The sequence below is a fragment of the Rhinoraja longicauda genome, chromosome 17, assembly GCF_053455715.1.
Source record: "Rhinoraja longicauda isolate Sanriku21f chromosome 17, sRhiLon1.1, whole genome shotgun sequence".
Lineage (NCBI taxonomy): Eukaryota > Metazoa > Chordata > Chondrichthyes > Rajiformes > Arhynchobatidae > Rhinoraja > Rhinoraja longicauda.
The window spans coordinates 21811616-21832821 of record NC_135969.1 but is presented as its reverse complement, the minus strand read 5'-3'; the positions used below and the strand labels follow the sequence as shown (position 1 = coordinate 21832821).

The window sequence follows — 21206 nt, the reverse complement described above, 5'->3', positions numbered from 1 at the left end:
TTTTTGTATTCTTTGCCCTTTCTCCCAGCATTTCACAAAGCTGGTCAACAGGATGTGGCAGTTAAAGTTCTTGAACAGTTGACCCACAATGCAGTTCTGGAAAGCCGGTTCAATGATGCAGCCTATTATTATTGGATGTTGTCTATGCAGTGCCTGGATATAGCTCGAGGTAAGCTTCATTGCATCTTGTCTGCGCAATGCATTGAAGTAGAGGTCCACAATTCTTGGCACAATCCATAATCTCAAAAGGCTTCACAAAAGTCTACATAACATTGACCATTGCCACCAACTCCTAGAGGATCTGTTATATTGTTCAAACTACACCATGTTTACTGTAGATAGTTGACCCACAATGCGGTTCTGGAAAGCCAATTCAGTGATGCAGTCTATTATTTTTGATATTATCTATGCGGTGCCTGGAGAGACCCATGTTTACCGGGTCTGAAGAAGGATCCCAACCCGAAACGTCATCTATCCATTTTCTCCAGAGATGCTGCCTGACCTGCTGTTAATCACCAGCATCTGCAGTTCCTTATTTCTACACCATGTTTAGCGGCTCTTCCACTTTATTATTGAATTGAATTGAATACTTTATTGTCACATGTGACAAGTTACAGTGAAATTGTTTGCTTGCATACCCAAGGTATGCAAATAGTCACCCATAAAGGGCGCTTATAAAGTTACAAAGTACCCTTGCGCTTTGTTCCTGTTTGGCCCCCTTTGTCCTCACCCCCTCCCCCTCCTCATGGAGGTCCCCCCTGGTCCTTCATTGTCCTTCCCCCTCCCTCACGCTAGGTCCTCCTTTGATCCTTCCCTCGGCAGCGGCGTTTTCAATTCCACCTGTCCGTCCTCGTCTGTCGGTCGGCACCATCATCGACCTCTCCACTAATGCCGCCGGGTCCTGTCCGGACGCCTCCGTGGAGCCGACCTCTGTGTTATTTATGAGCAATATGGTTCTTAAAAAAACATTGTTATGTATTTAACAGAAAAGAAGGAGAAACAGCTTGAGATGCTTAAAAAGTTTCACCACTTCCAGAATCTAGCAGAACTCTACCATGCTTATCACTCAATCCAGAGATATACGGTAAGAAGCGATGGAAGATGCATTTTATAAATAAAGTTCGAGGTCCATATAATCTGCACTTTTGAAGAAAATGTAACCTCTAATTGATCTGCACTTGGCCTTGACTGAAAAGGTTGTTTGCACCGTCACTTCTAAAATGGTTTGTATTGCCATTAATGGGCACACCAGTTGAAGTACCAGCTAGCAATACAGGTGCTTGGAAGAACAATCTCTCGACCCATGAGTATATTTGCTACTGCAATTGTCGAATTTAAATTCAGGATAAACTGGAATTTGGGAAAACATCACTTTGTTCAGTTAAAATTACTGAATGGTCATAAAGATGGTCTGGTTCACTTATGCCGGTTAGGGGAAGAAATCTAATATCCTTGTCTGGTTTGGTTTGCCTATGCCCCCAGACCCACACTGGTTGGCTCTTAAACATCATCTTAAGTGGATTGGAAAGCTCCTCAGTTGAACCACTGTTGTAACTTTTCAAACTGGGAAAAAGTCAAACTGGACGGATCTCCTGGCATCAGCCTGGGCACTGAATCCGGACGTAGCAAAATTGCTTCCAGCTGGTCAAGTTTGCAAAGTCTCCTCACAAACATCTGAAGTCTGGTAATAAAGTTGACAACAATTCTAGCTTGTCATCGTTACAGAATTATTCAGTATAGACAATGTACCAGACAGATCCGCCAGAATTCTTCCCTGTGCCTCACCTGGATTCGCAGCATTTCTCCCCCTCCCCCTCCCCTTGATCGGGTTTTTCTCTTAAATGCCATGATTGTATCTGCTTCCACCATAATCCTGACAACGTGTTCCAGGCACCCACCACTTTGTGTAAAAGAAAACTTGCCCCGCAATTCTCCTTTAAACTTTAAACTCAGGGAGGGAAAAGAACCCCCTGTTTCCCAAGCTGCCGATATATTTATAGAATAATAACACAATGACAGACTTTGGTAAAGTAGAGAGGCACAATGAGCTTTAAAGTAGATATTTCCTTGATCTGTATCTTTATGGAGAATATGTAAGTACACGTTCAGAGAGGATGTGTGCCACCAGCCACAATGGATGGAAAGTCAGATATTGAAGCTGCAATTTCCTGATGCATGTACCTCCTAGTGTGTACTTGGAATATCAACCCATTTGTGAAGTTTAACTCCATATTTCCTTTAATTTGCATTATCAAGTTACTGGCACTAACAGTACTAATGTACTCATGTACTAATCTCAGATTTATTCTGTATGAAGCACTTCTACATCTGAGCCAGCATACAAGCATTAAGCACAAATAGAACTGGACTCTGCGCTCTAGTTAAACTGCACTAAATATATGGAGCTGTGCGTGACTATAGTAGAGTTTTGAAAGGTTATTTGCTAAAAGCATGCTAAATTTTGTGCATTCAGCACAATTCTAAGTACTTCTGGGAGGAATGAAGTATGTGCAACACTTTCTTCATATTAATTCTCATGTATTTAGTTAAGCTACATTTGACACTGTACTTCCTTGCTTTAAATCTCATTTTATTGTGGTACAGTTTACAATTCTGATTTTTTTTCATTCATCTCTAAATGGCAATCTTAAGGAATGAGAGAATAAGTAGCAACAGTGAGTTAGAACATAAGTTCGGAATTACTATTATTCTTATTTTTGTTGCAGGATGAACCTTTCAGCTCCCATTTACCCGAAGCACTTTTCAACATCTCACGGTTTTTACTACACAACCTTACCAAAGAAACTCCTTTGGGCATCTCCAAAGTGTATCCTGTTGTCATCTGAGCTGTTACTTGTGATGATAGGTTGTGATAAATTGTATTGATTATTCAGTTACAATCTATTCCCATTATTTTGTTGCTGCTGTGAAAAATTCAAGAATGATGAAGTAGGCAAGATTAACACATCTATCATGTAGTTAATAGTGCCTGTTAATAATTATCACTATATTTCACCATTTCCTATACTCCAGACGTTTTGCAGTGCTCTATCAGCCATTGCCTTCACTTTCTGCTTTACATTCCTCCACATCCATGGGGCTTCTTTTGTTGCAAATATACTTGTTTCTCCTTGAATGCCCTCAGGATTCATTTTGGTGTCATTTCTCTACATCTTTCAGCCATGTTTCATAAATGATCATCATATTGCACTCCATTGTGTTTGTCTTCTCCCTGAGAGCATAGAACAGTACAGCACAGGAACCGTCCCTTCGGCCCGCTGTCTTTGTGCTGAAAGTTAAAGTGATATTATCTGCCTGTACATGATCCATATCCACCTATTCCCTGCACAAAACGTGCCCCACACATTTCCATTGAACTTTCCCCTTATCTTATAGCTATGCATGCTAGTGCTGGACATTTCCACCTTGGGGGAAAAAAGTTTTGACTGACCCTTCTGACTGTTCATTTGTGTTATTTTCTAACCCATTGGTTTCCAACTCAGTGTAGAATTGCAAACTTCTATGTACTGAGCTGCAACCTATGGTCAATAACCTCCTAACAGGGCTGTGCTGGATAGGCTCCATAGAGCTTGGAAGCATACCCACAGAATCCAAGAATGGCACTACTTTAAATGCTCCCCAGTGGTACTGGTATGGGTTGCTGTTTCCATGCAATTATAGAAGCACAGTGGCGCAATGGTAGAGTTATTGCCTTACAGCTCCAGAGACCAGGGTTCGATCCTGACTATGGGTGCTGTCTGTACAGAGTTTGCACATTCTCCCGGTGGCCACATGGGTTTTCTCAGAGTGCTCCGGTTTCTTTCCACATTCCAAAGATGTGCGGGTTTGTAGGTGAATTGGCTTCTGTAAATTGTCCCTAGAGTGTAAGATATAACTAGTGTACGGGATTGTTGGTTGGCAAGGACTTGGTGGACCAAAGGGCCTGTTTTCACGCTGTATCTCTAAACTAAACTAAACTCTTAAGCTCCTTCCATACTTCCTGCAGTATTGATGTCCAGTGTAGAGAAACATCTTAACTCAGTTCTTGCTGAGGTGGCATGTGATGGAGGTGGTTTGATTCAATTTCTGGTTTGTGCTTCAACTCGGGGAGGAAAAATCACTTTATGTCAGGTATATTTTTATCTGACTGTGAGTCTGACCAACATGTTTTCAAATAGCCAGTTGATATCGCTTAAAGAGTTGCTGCAGTTCAAAGCTTTACTAAATGATGGGCAACGTGCCTGCTGAAGGCCTGGCTATTAAATTGTAAACTGAAGCTAAATGCAGACATTCAATCAGTGAGGCATTGCAGTGACAGGTCAGAAAGGTTGAATGTGGTAGCTATCATCTTTCTGAATGGGCATTGTGTTATTTGCAGCTTCTTGAGGTCTTCACACAGGTGGTTCATTAGCAGAAACAAGAACATAATTTCACTCAACACCCTTAAGACCTGCAAAGTCTCCTCCTGCATCTTACACTCAAGTGGAGACTGGGAGACACTGAATGAAAGAAGTTAAATATCAGCTAACATTCGCTTCCCACAGATGCTGGTTTGTGCATAGAATATTTCTAGCAGCTGCGATTTATCGCTTCTCAGCCATGCATTGTGTTTGATTGACATTCCATGATCATAATTTGGCTTAAAAGCATTTGTGTGATGGGGAATGATCAGTGGGAGTACCACTAGCACTCAGGAAGGCCAGATTTGTTTTGCTTTTGATGTAAATAGTTCTTGTTCCAGGGCACCAACATAGAGTGACAGGAAGAAGAAAATTCTACTAACATTTTAGTGTAAGCGAATGCAAAGCTTAAACAAAGCAAATTACCATGTCTTAATGGGATGCATCTAGGTTTGTTGAGTTGGTGAAAGTTGTCAAGGGTTCCCATAACCTTCCAATCCTCTCCAGCTGCAGGGGAGGTGTGGAAGAGCTGGAAAATGGCAAATGTAACACCCTTTATCCAAAAAGGATATAGAGACATACTGCAAAGTTGTTAAAAAAGCAAATCATGATATAAATTTAAGAGGAGATAATGAGCAGGTTGCTGAAAGAAATGTAGACAATGTCATCTGAAAAGATTTTCAAAAGAACTTTGATAAAGTCTCACATAAAGGACTGGATAGCAAAACTATTGCTTATGAATTAAGAGTCAGTGGCAGCATGGGCAGGGAATTAGCTTCAAGGCAAAAAGCAGAGTATTGATATGCAGTTTTTTTTCTACTGATAGGATTTCCAAATTTGCAAATGACCTGAAGCCTGAAAGTGGTGGTAAAAAAGTAGATGATTTGATGCAGTGCAAAGCAATCAGTAGGTCTTCAAATAGATATCGACATTTGTCAGAGTTAGCACTGAGATAATAGATGCATATTAGTGCAGGGAGGTCTGAATACAATTTTGTCTTTTGCACAGCATTCTTTCACTTGCAATTCTGCAGCATTATTAATGTTCAATGTTTAAAGTCAGGATTACAAGGTGATTTTCAGATTGTAAGTTAAATTTTGGTCAAAGTAGATAACTCATCACAGAGTAGAAATCACATATATAACCTTTGTAAGGTTTTGTGCTGTCCCAGGTGGTATGTTCATTAGACTGTTAAATTAGCCCCATCCTCAAAGTTTGAAATCATACTGTGAAATTAGTAATTCAGTCTTGAACATATTAAACAAGAAAGCAGCAACATATTGGTATTGATATTGGACCGTATGCTCTCATGTAGAAGGATTTTCAGAACAGAAATAAACATGTATCTTTTATTCCTTAACTATTTGAAGAAATACTTTATTTGCTCTTGCCAAACAAAGTAAAGCCTTAGGTGCATACAAACTGGCTCGGCATGCTTATGACAAATTGCAGGGCCTGCGCATTCCTGCAAGGTTCCAGGAGTCCATTGAGCTGGGCAGCCTGACAATTCGATCCAAGCCATTCCATGACAGTGAGGTAAGGAGCCTATCAGTTGCTGGCTGAAATGCAACATGTTTAAATAGAGGTCTTTGCTTTGTTATTTCTTTTGTCACCAGGAAAAGTGAAATGCTATAAAACTTGGAGTGAAACATTGTGAACTTTCCAATCACGAGATTTTCTATGCAGGAATCAAGTCACTTAGCCTAAGAAATGGCTGACTCTTGCTGTTAGTTAATATATATGTTTAATGTTTGAAGATGATCAGGATTTTGGTGTGCAGGTCAGCATTTCACAAGTTGGCAGAAGAATTTTAAACCTGTGAACTCGGTTTGAATTCATTGTTGCAAGAAGAAGTAAATGATAAAATTAATTAAATGATGTAATTTTAAGAGGCTCACAAGCCTTTGGATGGAGCCTTTCAGAACGCTGTTAAAAATATCTTGAGATTTTTGAAAAGGAATCTGCAGTAGAAATTATATGAGAGTTGTGTTAAACTTTATTTCAATTAGAATTTGAAAATTTGATCCTAGTGTGGGCAAATGGGATTAGTATAGTCACAGAGTCAGAGAGCATGGAAATAGGCCCTTTAGCCCAATTTTCCTACACTGACCATCATACCCCATCGACAATAGTCCCACCTGCCCGCATTTGGTCCTTATCCCTGCCATACCTATCCTATCTATATACCTGTCTAAATGTTTCTTCAACATTGTGATAGTACAATTACCTTATCTATTCCTCTCATATTCCTCGAGTCCTGGCAGCCTTTCCAGCATAACAACAACTTTCCTGTAACAGGGTGTTCAAAACTGAACACAATATTCCAAATGTGGCCTCACTAGTGTCTTGTACAACTGTAACATCACCTCACAACTGCTATTCTCAGTACTCTGACTGATGAAGGCCAATGTGACGAAAGCCTTCTTGACCACCCTATTTACTTGTAACTACACTTTCAAGGAACCATGTACCTGCACTCCTGAATCCCTCTGCTGTACAGCACTCCCCAGAGGCCTGTCATTCACTGTGTAGGTCCTGCCCTGGTTTGACATTCCAAAATGCAACACCTGGCACTTTTCTGTATTAAATTCCATTAACTGTTCCTCAGCCTAACTGATCAAGATCCTGCTGCAATTTTTGACAATCATCTTAGATATCTACAATACCACTCAATTTAGTGTCATCTGCAAACTTACTACTCATGCCTTCGTACATACTCCACCAAATCATTGATGTAGATGACAAACAGAAACGGACCCAGCACCAAATCCTGAGGCACACCACTAGTCACAGGACTCCAGTCCAATAAACAACCTTCCACCATCACCCTCTACTACTTTCCATGAACCAATTTTCTATCCAGTCAGCTAGATTCCATGTGAACTAACCTTCCAGAACAGCCTACCATGCGGAATCTTGTCAAATGTCTTGCTGAAATCCATATATACGTCTACAGCTCAACACAGCCTGCAGTACACTCCCAACAAGGTGATAATCCCTTTCTTATTTCTCAACTCCATCCATATTGCCTCACTGGGCAAACCGTCAGTAATGTCATCACAAATCGCTGCTGTGACACCTTCCTTAATCAATAAAGCAACATCTCCTCTTTTACCCCCACATCTATCTCCTGAAGCATCTGTACACTGGAACATTAAGGTGCCAGTCCTGGGCCTCCCTTAACTAAGTTTCTGTATTAGACACAAAGTCCCAGTCACACATGCCTATCCACACCCTGAGTTCATCAGCCTTACTTCTCAGGCCTTTCACATTAAAATAAGACCAACTCAAACTAACAGTCCTTCCTCGCTCCCTGCCTTTCTCCTGCCAATTCTGTCCACTAAACTTTCTTTCACCACCATGCACACTGCCTTCCAGTCTCTCACCTGCCTTCGTCCTGAGGATCCCACCCCCCCCTGCCAATCTAGTTTAAACCCACCTATGTTGCATTCGCGAACCCAGTTAAGGTGCAACCCATCCCTCTTGCACAGATCACCTCTGCCCCAGAAGAGATCTTAATAGTCCAGAAATCTGAATCCCCTGGTCCCTGCACCAACACTTCAGTCACACATTCATCTCCCCTATCTTCCTGTTCCTACCTACACTAGCACAGATAGTATAGACAGGCAAAAAGATGGGCATGGTCATGGTGGGCCAAAGGGCCTATTTTTGTGCTGTATAACTCAGACTTTTATTCTTATTGTTCTTAGTAACAAATCAGTCTTAGGTATAAGACGAAAAGTGGATTAGATAAACCAAACATTTGTTACCTGAAACTTTTGTTCATTAATCATGATGGAAATAATTGCCAAATGGCCAAGATGCTTTAAAAACTTTTGACAGCATCAACACTGCTACTTTTTCATTGTATCTCATCATCATCATCATATATATACAGCCGGAAACAGGCCTTTTCGGCCCTCCAAGTCCGTGCCGCCCAGTGATCCCCGTACATTAACACTATCCTACACCCACTAGGGACAATTTTTACATTTACCCAGCCAATTAACCTACATACCTGTACGTCTTTGTACGTCTGTTGGGTTGTCTTGCATTTTATAGGTTGTATTGTTTTTTTCTGTAACATCTGCTGTATTTCTACACAGGACTTTGTGCCTATGTGCTATAGGTGTTCAACTAACAACCCACTCCTTAACAACCAGGGAAATATCTGCATCAACTGCCGGCAGCCTTTTGTATTCTCAGCTTCCTCGTATGGTGAGTTCATGTTTGAGCACTGACCATGATCTGGTCAGCTTGTGCATACTCATCTGAAAGTTATGTACTTTTGTTTATTGTGGAGCTCTAAAAATTTGCCAGACTAAAGATCGGTATTCCTTTGCAGGTTCTTTGTGTCCTCCTCACAACTTGCTAACCCATCTGTTTCTCTACCATCAATAAATTTGGCTGGACTACATGACTTGCATGAGTTCTCTTCATCCATGTCATTATATAGATTAAAAAATAGTTGAGGCCCCAGCACTGACCAATTGCCAATCCAAAAATAACCCATTCATCCAAACCTCTAATTGGTTCGTTCGACTCCCCTATCCATGCCAGTATATTACCACAAATCCCATGCCCTCCAATATTGTGCAGCAATCTTTAGTTGAACTGAAAACTGGGGTGAACACTATGCATATCAGCTTGTAAAGGACGTAAGCAACCTCTGTCTAAAAGTTGCAGAATTTTGAAATTGGTATGGCCAAGATCGCATGTTTAATAGTGCCAATATTTGTTTGATCATATGTAATATACCGAAAAGTTGTACTCAGAGGGCCAAAAGGCATTTGTGGAGAGAAAAGGACAATGTTTTGAGTCAGGGCTCTTCTACATTCTTACAGCACTTTGTGTTTTGCCTAAGATTCCAGCATCCACAATCAGAGACCCATTTCTCTGAGTTTGATGATAAAGTTGGAGAGGTTGATGGTTTTGATGGCATTGATGAACAGCAGTCTGATTATCATTATTTTATTATCATTATTATAATAATACATACCCCATTATTATATTTTTCACACTCTATGATTCTCTTACATGTTACTTGTTGGAACCATCAGTTTACCCTCTCCATTACGTCCATCAAGCTGTTTACACTGTGTTTTCCTTGGAGCCTGGTCTCCACTCTGAGGACCAGATTCTTTGGGAATTTGCTGCATTTGCATTTTTTAGTGACTGAACCGGAGCAGGTCTGCAATTTGTTTTCAACGGGTTTCCTGACAGTGCAAAAAAAAATGCACTTCATAGCAGAAGAACCTCTGGAGGCAGTGACCATCTAAGTTTTCAAAGCTTGCCTTTCTTTCTCTTCTTTCATGCTGTTTATTTTTGTTTAGAGATACAGCATGGAAACAGGCCCTCCCGTTTACCAAGGCCATGCCGACCATTGATCAACATTTACACTAGTTCTGTATTATCCCTCTTTCACATCCACTCCCTATATATTAGGGGAAATTTTACATATGCCAATTAACCTACAAACCCAGACGTCGTTGTGATGAGGGAGGAAACCCATGCGGTCACAGGGAGAATTTCCAAACTCCATGCAGTCAGCATCCGAGGTCAGGATCGAACCCTGTTCTCTGGTGCTGTGAGGCAGTAGCTCTACCAGCTGCACCACTGTGTTCTTCCCACTTTACATTAGCTAACATCCTCTTTGAATGGTGGGTGGTGAGACTCTCACAATTTTTGCAGAGACCAACTCTCATGGCTAGCAGCATAGTTGTTCCTGTCCTGGAATGTGTGCAGTCTCAGAATTCCCAATATTGTATTTGAGATTGAGAAAATCCCTCGTAAACTATATTAAAAAAAAATAAGATCCCTGATATTCAGCAGTCATAGAAAGTTTTAAATTACAGGAGAGTATCCTATCTCTTAGTTCTTTTTTTATCATTTAAATAAAACATTTTTGATAAGATCTTATCAGAACCTGAAGCTTAAAGGATCTTTTTAGATTTCATTGAAGGAGAAGTACACTGTTACTTTCATTGGTTTTATTTCAAATCTTTGTTGCTCAGGATATTTCCTAAGCTTCCTCAGAACAGAGGACTGTAGTGAAAATGTAATCTTATTTTACACACGTTACTCCATCAGCCAGAGCTAAGTAGTTAACAGGATCACTGCAGATTATAGTCTCTAATCCAGGTTACAGTGACATTGGATTTTCCCTTTTATACTTAAACTGATTTTTTTCTAGCCCCAACACTCAGAAAATGTAATCTCATAATGTTGCCTGGCTATTAGAGGTCCACTGTATCCAAGCTGCACATCTTCAAGGAAAGATTGAAATGAAGTTCCACCCCAGTGTGAATATAAATTTGGTATTTTATTCCAGTTTCAATTCCACACAACTTCAGTCTAAGATAATTATTTAAATGGATACTTCTGTTCTATAACTAAGGTAAAGAGGTATCCTTTTTTTTGAGAAATAATATTCAAGAAGGGAAACAACAGATCCATTTTGTAATCTGTATCTTTTTATGGTTCCGTCATATCTCGCGAAGTGAAGTATTTGATAGTATTTAAAACTCTATCTGTTTTGTACTTGGTTAGGTATTTTGTTTTATAGTTACTTTTATGATCTTCAGTACAGAGGAATATTTAATTTATGCAAAGGTATTTTTGAATGCCTTTTTTAATCCTGTTATCATTGTAAAGTCTGCAAAACCAAGTGCTTCGTGCAATATACCTTGTTTTTACATGCAGTGGATAGGATAGCAGTGTGGATAGTGACTAAATCTTGTTAGTTGCTTGGATACATTAATCTCCTATTAGGATAAGCAGATCTGGTATTGTTTTTAGCAGATCATTCGAAAACCATGTTGTTACATATGACTGACATTTATTGTGAATGTTTAAAGCAATTTAGGGTGCAGGGGAGATTTATGAGGATGTTGCCGGGACTGGATGGATTGAGGTATAAGAATGAATGAATAAGTTTATTGGCCAAGTATGTGCATATACAAGGAATGTGCCTTGCTGCTCCACTCACAAATGACAATACAAACATACAGTTAACGATTAAGAATAAAGCATAAACACATCAAAACAATAAGGATACAACATTACGGTCTAAACATGTGGGTGAAAATAAACCAGAGCAAAAAAGAAACTACAGACTTTGGTTATAGAGTAGAACTACCACTCGTGGAAAAAAGCTATTTTTATGTCTGGCTGTGGCTGCGTTGACGGTCTGGAGTCGCCTTCCAGAGGGAAGTGCTTCAAAAAGTTTGTGAGGCCGGATCAGCTGCTACTTTTTCCCCTGGAGTGCAGGAGGCTGAAGGGTGGTTATAAAGGTTTATAAAATCATGAGCGGTTGAAGGGCCTGTTTCTGTGCTGTGTGACTCATTATCATGTACATTTTAAAACATCAACCATACAAAAGCTTTTGTAGCGTGCTGTCCAGTCAAAGAAAATACTATACATACAGTGTTCTCCATAATGTTTGGGGCAGAGACCCATCATTTATTTATTTGCCTCTGTACTCCACAATTTGAGATTTGTAATAGAAAAAATCACATGTGGTTAAAGTGCACATTGTCAGATTTTATTAAAGGGTATTTTTATATATTTTGGTTTCACCATGTGGAAAATACAGCTGTGTTTAACCATAGTCCCCCTAATTCAGGACACCATAATGTTTGGGACACATGGCTTCACGGTGTTTGTAATTGCTCAGGTGTGTTTAAATGCCTCCTTAAAGCAGGTATAAGAGAGCTCTCAGCACCAAGTCTTTCCTCCAGTCTTTCCATCACCTTTGGAAACTTTTATTGCTGTTTATCAACATGAGAACCAAAGTTGTGCCAATGAAAGTTAAAGAAGCCATTATAAGACCTAAAAACAAGAATAAAACTGTTAGAGATATAGCCAAACCTTAGGCTTACCAAAATCAACTGTTTGGAACATCATTACGAAGAAAGAGAGCATTGGTGAGCTTACTAATCACAAAGGGACTGGCAGGCCAAGGAAGACCTCCACAGCTGATGACAGAAATATTCTCTCTCTAATAAAGAAATATCCCAAACACCTGTCCACCAGATCAGAAACACACTTCAGGAGTCAGGTGTGGATTTGTCAATGACCACTGTCCGCAGAAGACTTCATGAACAGAAATACAGAGGCTACACTGCAAGATGCAAACCACTGGTTATCCACAAAAATAGGATGGCCAGGTTATAGTTTGCCAAGAAGTTCTTAAAAGAGCAACCACAATTCTGGAAAAAGGTGTTGTGGAAAGATGAGACGAAGATTAACTTATATCAGAGTGATGGCAAGAGCAGAGTATGAAGGAGAGTAGGAACTGCCCAAGATCCAAAGCATACTACCTCATCTGTGAAACACGGTGGTGGGGGTGTTATGGCCTGGGCATGTATGGCTGCTGAAGGTACTGGCTCACTTACCTTCATTGATGATACAACTGCTGATGATAGTCGCATAATGAATTCTGAAGTGTATAGATACATCCTATCTGCTCAAGTTCAAACAAATGCCTCAAAACTAATTGGCCGGCGGTTCATTCTACAGCAAGACAATGATCACAAACATTTAAAGCTAAAAATGGTCACTTTTTGAGTGGCCAATTGCCCGATCTGAACCCAATTTAGCATGCCTTTTATATGCTGAAGAGAAAACTGAAGGGGACTAACCCCCAAAACAAGCATGAGCTAAAGATGGCTGCAATACAAGCCTGGAAGAGCATCATCAGAGAAGACACCCAGCAACTGGTGTTGTCCATGAATTGCAGATTTCAAGCAGTCATTGCATGCAAAGGATATGCAACAGAATACAAACATGACTACTTTCATTTATATGATATTGCTGTGTCCCAAACATTATGGTGCCCTGAAATGGGGGGACTATGTATAAACACTGCTGTAATTTCTACGTGGTGAAACCAAAATGTATAAAAATGGCCTTTATTAAAATCTGACAATGTGCACTTGAACCACATGTGATTTTTTTCTATCACAAATCTCAAATTGTGGAGTACAGAGGCAAATAAATAAATTATGGGTCTTTGGCCCAAACATTATGGAGGGCACTTTAGTTACAATCAAGCTATCCACAGTGTTCATATAAAGAGTGCAACATTTAGTGCAAGATAAAGTCCAATCAAGTCCGATAGTTCAAAGGTCTCCAAGAAGGTAGATGGGAGGTCAGGACCGCTCTCTAGCCGTTGAGAGCACAGTTCTGTTGCCAGATAACAGCCCAGAAGAAACTGTCCCTAAATCTGGATATATGTGTTTCAAACTTTTGCATAATGGGTACTGGGATAGGAAAGGTTTAGGGGGATATGGGCCAAATGGCCAATGCGTAGATTGGGCATCTTTGCCAGCAAGGGCAAGTTGGGCTGAAGGGCCTGTTTCCTTGCTCTAGGACTATCACAGAACTTAGCAAACATTATATGCAAATGACACATAATATTTCTTTGCAACAACTAACTTTCTCGAAAGTTTACATTTTAAAGCTCTAAGTTTGGGAACAGGAAGGTTGTTCATATCATGACTTGGATGTCTTCGCAGAGGTGCTTCCACTTGTTCAGTTCTATTTGGAAGAAGGGATTACAGATGAGGAAGCAGTAGCCCTGATTGATCGTGAAGCACCCAAGACAGAACAGAAAAAGGACACCTGGCAAGAAACGACCATTGGCGGTATCCATTTTGTTCTATTATTCTGTATAATCTGGGCAGTCCATGTTGACATTGATTTTATTAAGACAAGATTGGTACTTATCCCATGTGTGGTACTCGTCAAAGAAATGGAGGGAAAAGCCAGCCAAAGGCAGAACTCTGATCAGGATGATCATGAAAATCCAGAAAGAATAGGGAACACAGGAGAAAAGAATTATTAAGCAATAATTGTATTGCTTTAGGTTAATTTCTGCACTTTTGGAATATTAAACACAGGTGCTACTAATAATATAAGTTATTTATAGCTGGTAATGCCACATATCTGCAGTTGCTGCTACAATTCTAACTCGTATTGACAATTTCTAATGCCTAAGAAGAAACTCACTGGTGCTCTTGATTATTGAGTGCGTCATTATCCTTAGTAAACAAGTTAAAATAAGTCATGATGATTAAATCTGTGCAAGAATTGTCAACACACTGATAGTCCCCAGCATTTGAAAAACCTTGCTAGAGTTACCATGGAAGGAGAGCTAGGTTGTCTGCAACTCGCCTTTTGACTGGTAGCAGCATCATCATCATCGAGGCTCATGAGAGTCCTGAGGATCGAAGTACAAAAGTTGAAATCATTACTGCAGCCAAACTTCTGAGCCAATGAATTAACTTAGGGCTATGAATGGGACAGTCAGTCTCACTAGTTAGAGTGTGCGATATTGACTCATTTTTAGCATCCATCTTTGAATCAGAAAGTTATAGGTCCGCACCCCATTCCAGAGACTAGAGATATAATGACCCAATCTTCTATGGACCTGTTTAGTGACCATGCTCAGCAGTCATCAGGCCTAAAAACCAGATCGTACATGGAACTGACCCCCTGCCCCAAATATCTTCAGGTAGGCAAACTCCGAAAGGATTTGCAAGTCTCAGCATATGGCATGACATAGGGTCATAGAGGAAGATCCACCCATAGAATTGCTTTGAGAGCTAGTTAAGTTCTGCCCACAGCTGTCATGACTGTCAGAGATTGATTTCTTGAGAATGTCTCTGCTAATGACAAAAACAAATTATTAAAGTTAGTATTAAGAATTATAAATAAAAGTATGAAAATTACACTAATTTAAAATTCAAGGATTGCCATCTTCACTGTAGTTCTTTTTACAAATCAATGAGCTCGCTGCTCAATCACGCGTTGCAACAACAGTAGACTTTGCAGCATATGTACTATAGAAATTCGTACCGCATCATTGGGCTCTAACGAGAGCCAAGTGATCACTGCGAAATTCCCAGTGATCACCTGGAAAGAAGTTTTAGACTTCTGCATTTACCGAGGGGATCTGATACTTGGCACAATTATGACACTTCTGCACATATTTGTTCAATTTTCTGCAAAAGATTCAGGTGAATCTAAGCTGACTTTGGTCCAGTACTGAGGGGATGTTGCTCTCTTTGTGTCAAGATTTGAGCCACGGGTAGATGCTGTGATGCTGAGGCACACTACTGAACTAAATTGCGTGCTTTTTATATCATCTATTTTCTAATGTGTTTTGAATTATCTCTTTGATACTTCCTAGATTCGCAAACTCTACACCTTGATGACGATATGGCCAAAATTGAGGCTGATCCATTCACTGCAAAATTAAGTTTTGAGGTAACTAGTCATGGGAGAAATACAATTTGCCATAAAAGTTATCAACTGACTTCACAGTGGAGGAAGAGGAAATAGTATTAATTAAGCAAGAGAAACTAATATTTATGGAAAGATAGAAATGGTAAAAGTAAGATTCAACAAATAATTTTGAGGGATAGAGGAAGTAGTGCACTCTGTACTCTATTTCTCAGTTCTGCACTCTTTATCTTCCCCTTTGCTCTATCTATTGTAGTTGAGTTTTAACTGATTGTATCTGTGTATGGTATATCTCTACTGTGCATTATATTTTGGGCTTTGTAAATAATAACGTACCCAAGTCTCTTCCTTAATTGAGCTTTTCCACTCAACATTCAGAGGCAAGGGTTTCTGCGGGCAGATTTAGCCGAACATAACTTTCCAGTCAGGGTGAAATAAAGAAGGAATCTACGTGAAGAATAGCTAAAATTGAGACTGTCGTCATCCCCCCCCTCCCCACTCCCGGCAGTTGCTGGAGATCATTTAAAATTTATGAAGGTGAGGATTCTTTTATTTTGCAAGAATAACAAAGGATATGGATCAATGGCACTTATTTGGAATTAAGGTTAGAATCCAGGAATTCCTTTTCTGGGTGCTGGGGAAACAGTATAGCAACATTGAACCAATTTCTAGGCTTCAGCACTCAGAAAATTGGATCTCTGTTTTTTTGCTAGTATTTTCATTAGCATTGTTCATGTTGTCTTGGCCCAAACACAATGTCAATAAAAGTGCAATACTAAGATCTACAGTATGATCTTGAACCTCACTGTTCTGAAAAAAGATTGCTCTGCCAATTAATTTTTTCCTGAAAGGGGCTATTTAAAGGATCATATTTAAAATTGCCTTTTCTGTCAAGCTGTTCAATAGCTCTTGGAGCCTTGCTGCTCACACGACTTAGCTTTCCTTGTATTCTCAATGACATTTCTGTACTCAAAACTGACCTCCGGCACGGATATGTCTAAACCTGGCACTTCTTGGTGGGCAGTATGGAAATGGGCCATTAGTTAGTGGGCGGCAGCGGGAGGGTTTGATAGCACTTGCAGCGCCGGAGACCCGGGTTCGATCCCGACTAACGGGTGCAATTTGTACGGAGTTTGTACATTCTCCCCGTGATCACGTGGGTTTTCTCTGAGGTCTTTGGTCTCCTCCCACACTCCAAAGATGAACAGGCTTGTAGGTTAATTAGCTTGGTATAAGTGTAAATTATCCTTAGTGTGTACAATATAGTGTTAATGTGCGGGGTTCTCTGGTCGATGCGGACTCGGTGGGCCGAAGGTCCTGTTTCCGCACTGTATCTCTAAACTAAACTAAACATCACAGGCAACCATGGGGACTGTGTAGAAGGAAGAGTAGAAGGAAGATAGAGTCATTATGTTACATAATGATTCTATCTTCATTTCTCTAGGGAGCTTTGGTTACACTGATTAAACTTCACCAAGACAGTCCTCACCGAGATCTGTAACTTCATAAATCTCAAATACTGCTTTCCACTTTGCTCTGTTTGAGAAATAGTACCCATTTTCAAAAAAGCAACAAAATAAATCTGGTAGTCTTCATAGAAAATAATGGGATCAATTATTAGGTCACTGTTGTCGAAAATTACCTCAGGTGGCAACGAACAGGATAAATCACTGGATGTTATATAATATTTTCACATGTCAATTTTGAATTTGTTTTATTTCTTTCTTCAGGTCATTATCTCAGATCAGTAAAGAAAACATTTTCCCCATTCAAAATGAAAGTACATCAGATTCCACAATACCCCAATATCATTTTGTGACATGAAATCATTGTGCAGGAACTTTGGGTAACCAATTTCTCAGTGGAATGTTGACAATCTGTGGTTGCACAACAGCAGGATACATAGATTCTGAGGGCTGTTTTCATGTTCAATTAGGACAGGATGTGCAGATCTGAGCAAAAAAAACGGATTTCATTTTGTTAAGAACCTCAATTAATGAACACGACACATTGTCATTTTTCAACTAACCTGTTGGAATTAAATATACAGTCTTTTTCATTAAATATTAGAATACTTGCAGATATTGTGGAGATATTTAGTCATGGTAAATAATCTAAATTAATTATTTACACCTTTGCCAGAAGGTACTCCTTACTTGGGCAGTGATTTTAAGGCCGTATTAAATCTCGATTTTCCTTCTTAACACAGTCATAATACTGCACTTGAGCAGGATATGCTAGAACTTTCCTGATCTTTTCGTGGGTTTTTACACCAGCCTGCTCCTCATGAAAAGCGTTTCATCTGTTTTGCAGGAATATTCAGCCTGCCAGTCAAACAATGGATCTCATTGACTTTCTCTCCTTGCATTACTTTTGTTGCAGCAAGGAGGCTCGGACTTTGTTCCCGTGGTTGTGAATAGGGAAGTACTGCAGTCAATGAGCAAGAGGGATGTTTTGATTAAACGTTGGCCAAAACCATTAATGTGGCATTATTATCGGTCACTGTTACCTGATGTCTCCATCACAATGTGTCCCACATGCTTCCAGGTAGGAGTGTATCTTTATTTAAAACTAACTCTAATTGTTACCCTTTCAACACAAATGTTTGTATTCTTGTTTTGTCACTGGTCCAACCCCATTCTACTTCCCCTTCCCAACTCAAAATCTGCCCAGATACACTGTGTGATTCTTCCTATTCATTTATTTTTACTCTTATGTCAGTTGGTTTGACACCCTTCTCATGAATTCATGTCCTACTAATACATCCTCCTTTATATTTGAGTCCTGCCATATCATTTTCAATGGCTTTTCTTGTCCCATGATTCCCATGTATCAATGCTTGCATTGTGATTGTGGATGTGATTGGATGATCAGCCATGATCACAATGAATGGCGGTGCTGGCTCGAAGGGCCGAATGGCCTCCTTCTGCACCTATTTTCTATTGTTTCTGTCTCCAATCATTTGCTCATCTGCCAAGTCATCCACATTCTCTTATCCCTCCCACTCCACAATATTACACATTCATCCCTTGAAGCACAATCGTTTTTTGGAAAAAAATAAAAAGCTCATTACTTTCGGCCTCCTTTGATCTTTGAACTTTATCGACTTAGCTGAAACCAGCATATCCTGCTCCATTACCAATGTAATTCCCTGCTCAGATTTGAAACGTAGAAACATAGAAAATAGGTGCAAGGGTAGGCCATTCGGCTCTTCGTGCCAGCACCGCAATTCAATATGATTATGGCTGATCATCCTATATCAGTACACCGTTCCTGCTTTCTCCCCATATCCCTTGATTCCGTTAGCCCTAAAGGCTATGGGGCTAGTGGAGGCCAAAACATCCAGTGAATTGGCCTCTACTGCCTTCTGTGGCAGAGAATTCCACAGATTCACAACTCTCTGGCTTTGCGTCCCATTTAACTTTCATGGTATGACTTCCACATTTGATCCTTCAGCAAAGTTGACAGTATCTGATGCATAAATGGTTTAGTCATTCAATACCAAATGTTGTTGAATATCATCAACTTATATTACCATTTACACCCCTTTGCTAAAACACCTGCTGTCGCAGAATCATCTTGGTAACAAAAAGAAAGTCCTGGCTTTTTTTAACAGCCTCCCCATATCCACTTCACCCCCAATTCCAACAAGAACAAGGAGCTCATAGACTTTGCCACTAACATTGAGACGGTCTCTTCAGTAGCTTTTGTTGCTTTGCAGTTTCTCTTTGTTTTCCAGGCCTTCCCTACCCTTGCACTTGCCCAGAACCAGAATATTTCTCTTTTGACACTTCTTGTTTCCAATCCAAGTTTATTTATCCAGGAGGCCCATATCTCAATGTAGTTCTAACCAAATTATTGACCAGAACTTCCCTTCCCTTGTGTTTTGTTGCCCTGCTCTTGCTTGCTTTGCTTTAATGTATTTAATGTAATGGGGCTTTCAAAGCTGTACACGGTTTTGTTGCCTGATCTGTGTATTGTACATATTTTTACATATGCTTTATTTTTTCCCCATATTTATAAAATGTCAACTATATATTTATCTCACTGAAATTGTAATTAATGATTTGTTCCTTGAGCTCTTGTAATTCAGTTTATTCATGTTTTTAACCATACTTAAAGTGAGTGTCATCATGCTTATGTTTGCGTGCTTGGATTATTATTGACTGAGTGCTTTCCCATCCTTCATTGGCAGATGTTTCACAGTGAAGACTATGAACTACTTGTTCTTCAGCATAATTGCTGCCCATACTGTCGCCGGCCAATAGATGAATCTAGTCCATAATGAACAAGGTTGATGATCAACTGTTGTCAATACTGGTACTAACCTATAGTTCCACATGACACAGCTGAAGATGAAGAAGGATATTTCCATTCCACTTTTATGAGAAACTTTTCAGAAGATCATAACTGCATTTCAGATAACAACTTTAGTACCCTTGCGAGCTGCAGATGCAGGCTGCAGGAAAAGCAGCACCAATGTCTAGCTTCTACAGCTGCTGTGATTTACGTGTGAAAAACCCAGGAATTGAATTCTTAACCTGAAATATGACAGTTGTAGTTAATATTTATAAAATAAAAGCCATAAGATTTGTATGACATGAAGCAAATGGCATTCTCATTTGGCACCTGGAACTAAAACTCTCATGAAAGATATTTGTACAGTATAACCATTTCTAGCAAAAGCACTTGCTCCTGTATAGAATTTGAAAAGAGATTGATAATTACCTAAAGACTGCAGGTTCATTTAATTTGTCAGAGGGCCAGCAATTTGCCCCCAACCCAAACTTCCATCTCTTCACAGAGTCAGATTTTTTTTTAAGACTCAGGAAGAGCAGGTGCTGGTTTACAAAAAAAACCACAAAGTGCTGGAGTAACTCAGCAGGTCAGGCATCAACTCTGGAGATTGCTCAAAGATTCCTTTCAGTAAAGTATCTTTCTGTGTTATGCCAGCACTTCCTGTAGCTATGACCACTAAAAGATCAGTTAATACAGATCAGGGGCCTCCAAACTTTTCAGCATGAGGGCTACATTATATATTTGGCAAGCTGTAGGAAAATATAAAGAAATGTCAATTACACTAGTATCACATGCAACACGTACATTCTTACCTTGAAAAAAAACGCTGAAATGGTCAATTTTTGTGCTGTAAAAAATGGGGAAGCTGGAGGATCCGGCGGAGGAAGAGGAACTGGGAGAAGGGCTGCAAAGCCCGCGGACGCAAGAAGCAGCTGGGAAGACGTCTGGCCTGCCGGCGGGAGAAGGGGAAACTCGGCCGGGAAGGGGGGCAGGGGAGCAAGGCTGAGAAGCAGAGGGCCGCTGACCAGCTGGCGGGGGGAGAAGAGGAGGAGGAGGAAGAAATGACAGGGTTGAGCGAGCTGGGAGAGGAGCAGCGGGAAGAACCCGAGCCGAGAGGCCTGGAAGGTCTGCAGGGACAGAAGCAGCGAGCGCTGGAGATCGGTGACCTGCCGAGTCCTGAGGGCGAAGGGCCCAGGGAGCTGTGCTCGACAGCCTTGGAGGAGGAGTGGGTGGAAGAGGAGGAGGAGCGGAGTGTCGAGC

General features: G+C 40.3%; 1 protein-coding gene across 1 annotated transcript in view; it reads left to right on the top strand.

Annotated features, from left to right (window-relative positions):
* ift122 (intraflagellar transport 122 homolog (Chlamydomonas)) overlaps nt 1–20231 on the top strand; it is a 65692-nt gene extending 45461 nt beyond the window's left edge. The window contains exons 21-29 of the mRNA XM_078414327.1: nt 29–169; nt 987–1084; nt 2727–2827; nt 5771–5936; nt 8507–8618; nt 13919–14047; nt 15595–15671; nt 18030–18194; nt 19843–20231. Of these exons, the coding sequence (XP_078270453.1) occupies nt 29–169; nt 987–1084; nt 2727–2827; nt 5771–5936; nt 8507–8618; nt 13919–14047; nt 15595–15671; nt 18030–18194; nt 19843–19932 (1079 nt within the window). The 3' untranslated portion in view covers nt 19933–20231. The remainder of the gene's footprint in view (nt 1–28; nt 170–986; nt 1085–2726; nt 2828–5770; nt 5937–8506; nt 8619–13918; nt 14048–15594; nt 15672–18029; nt 18195–19842) is intronic.
* The last annotated feature ends 975 nt before the right edge of the window (nt 20232–21206 follow it).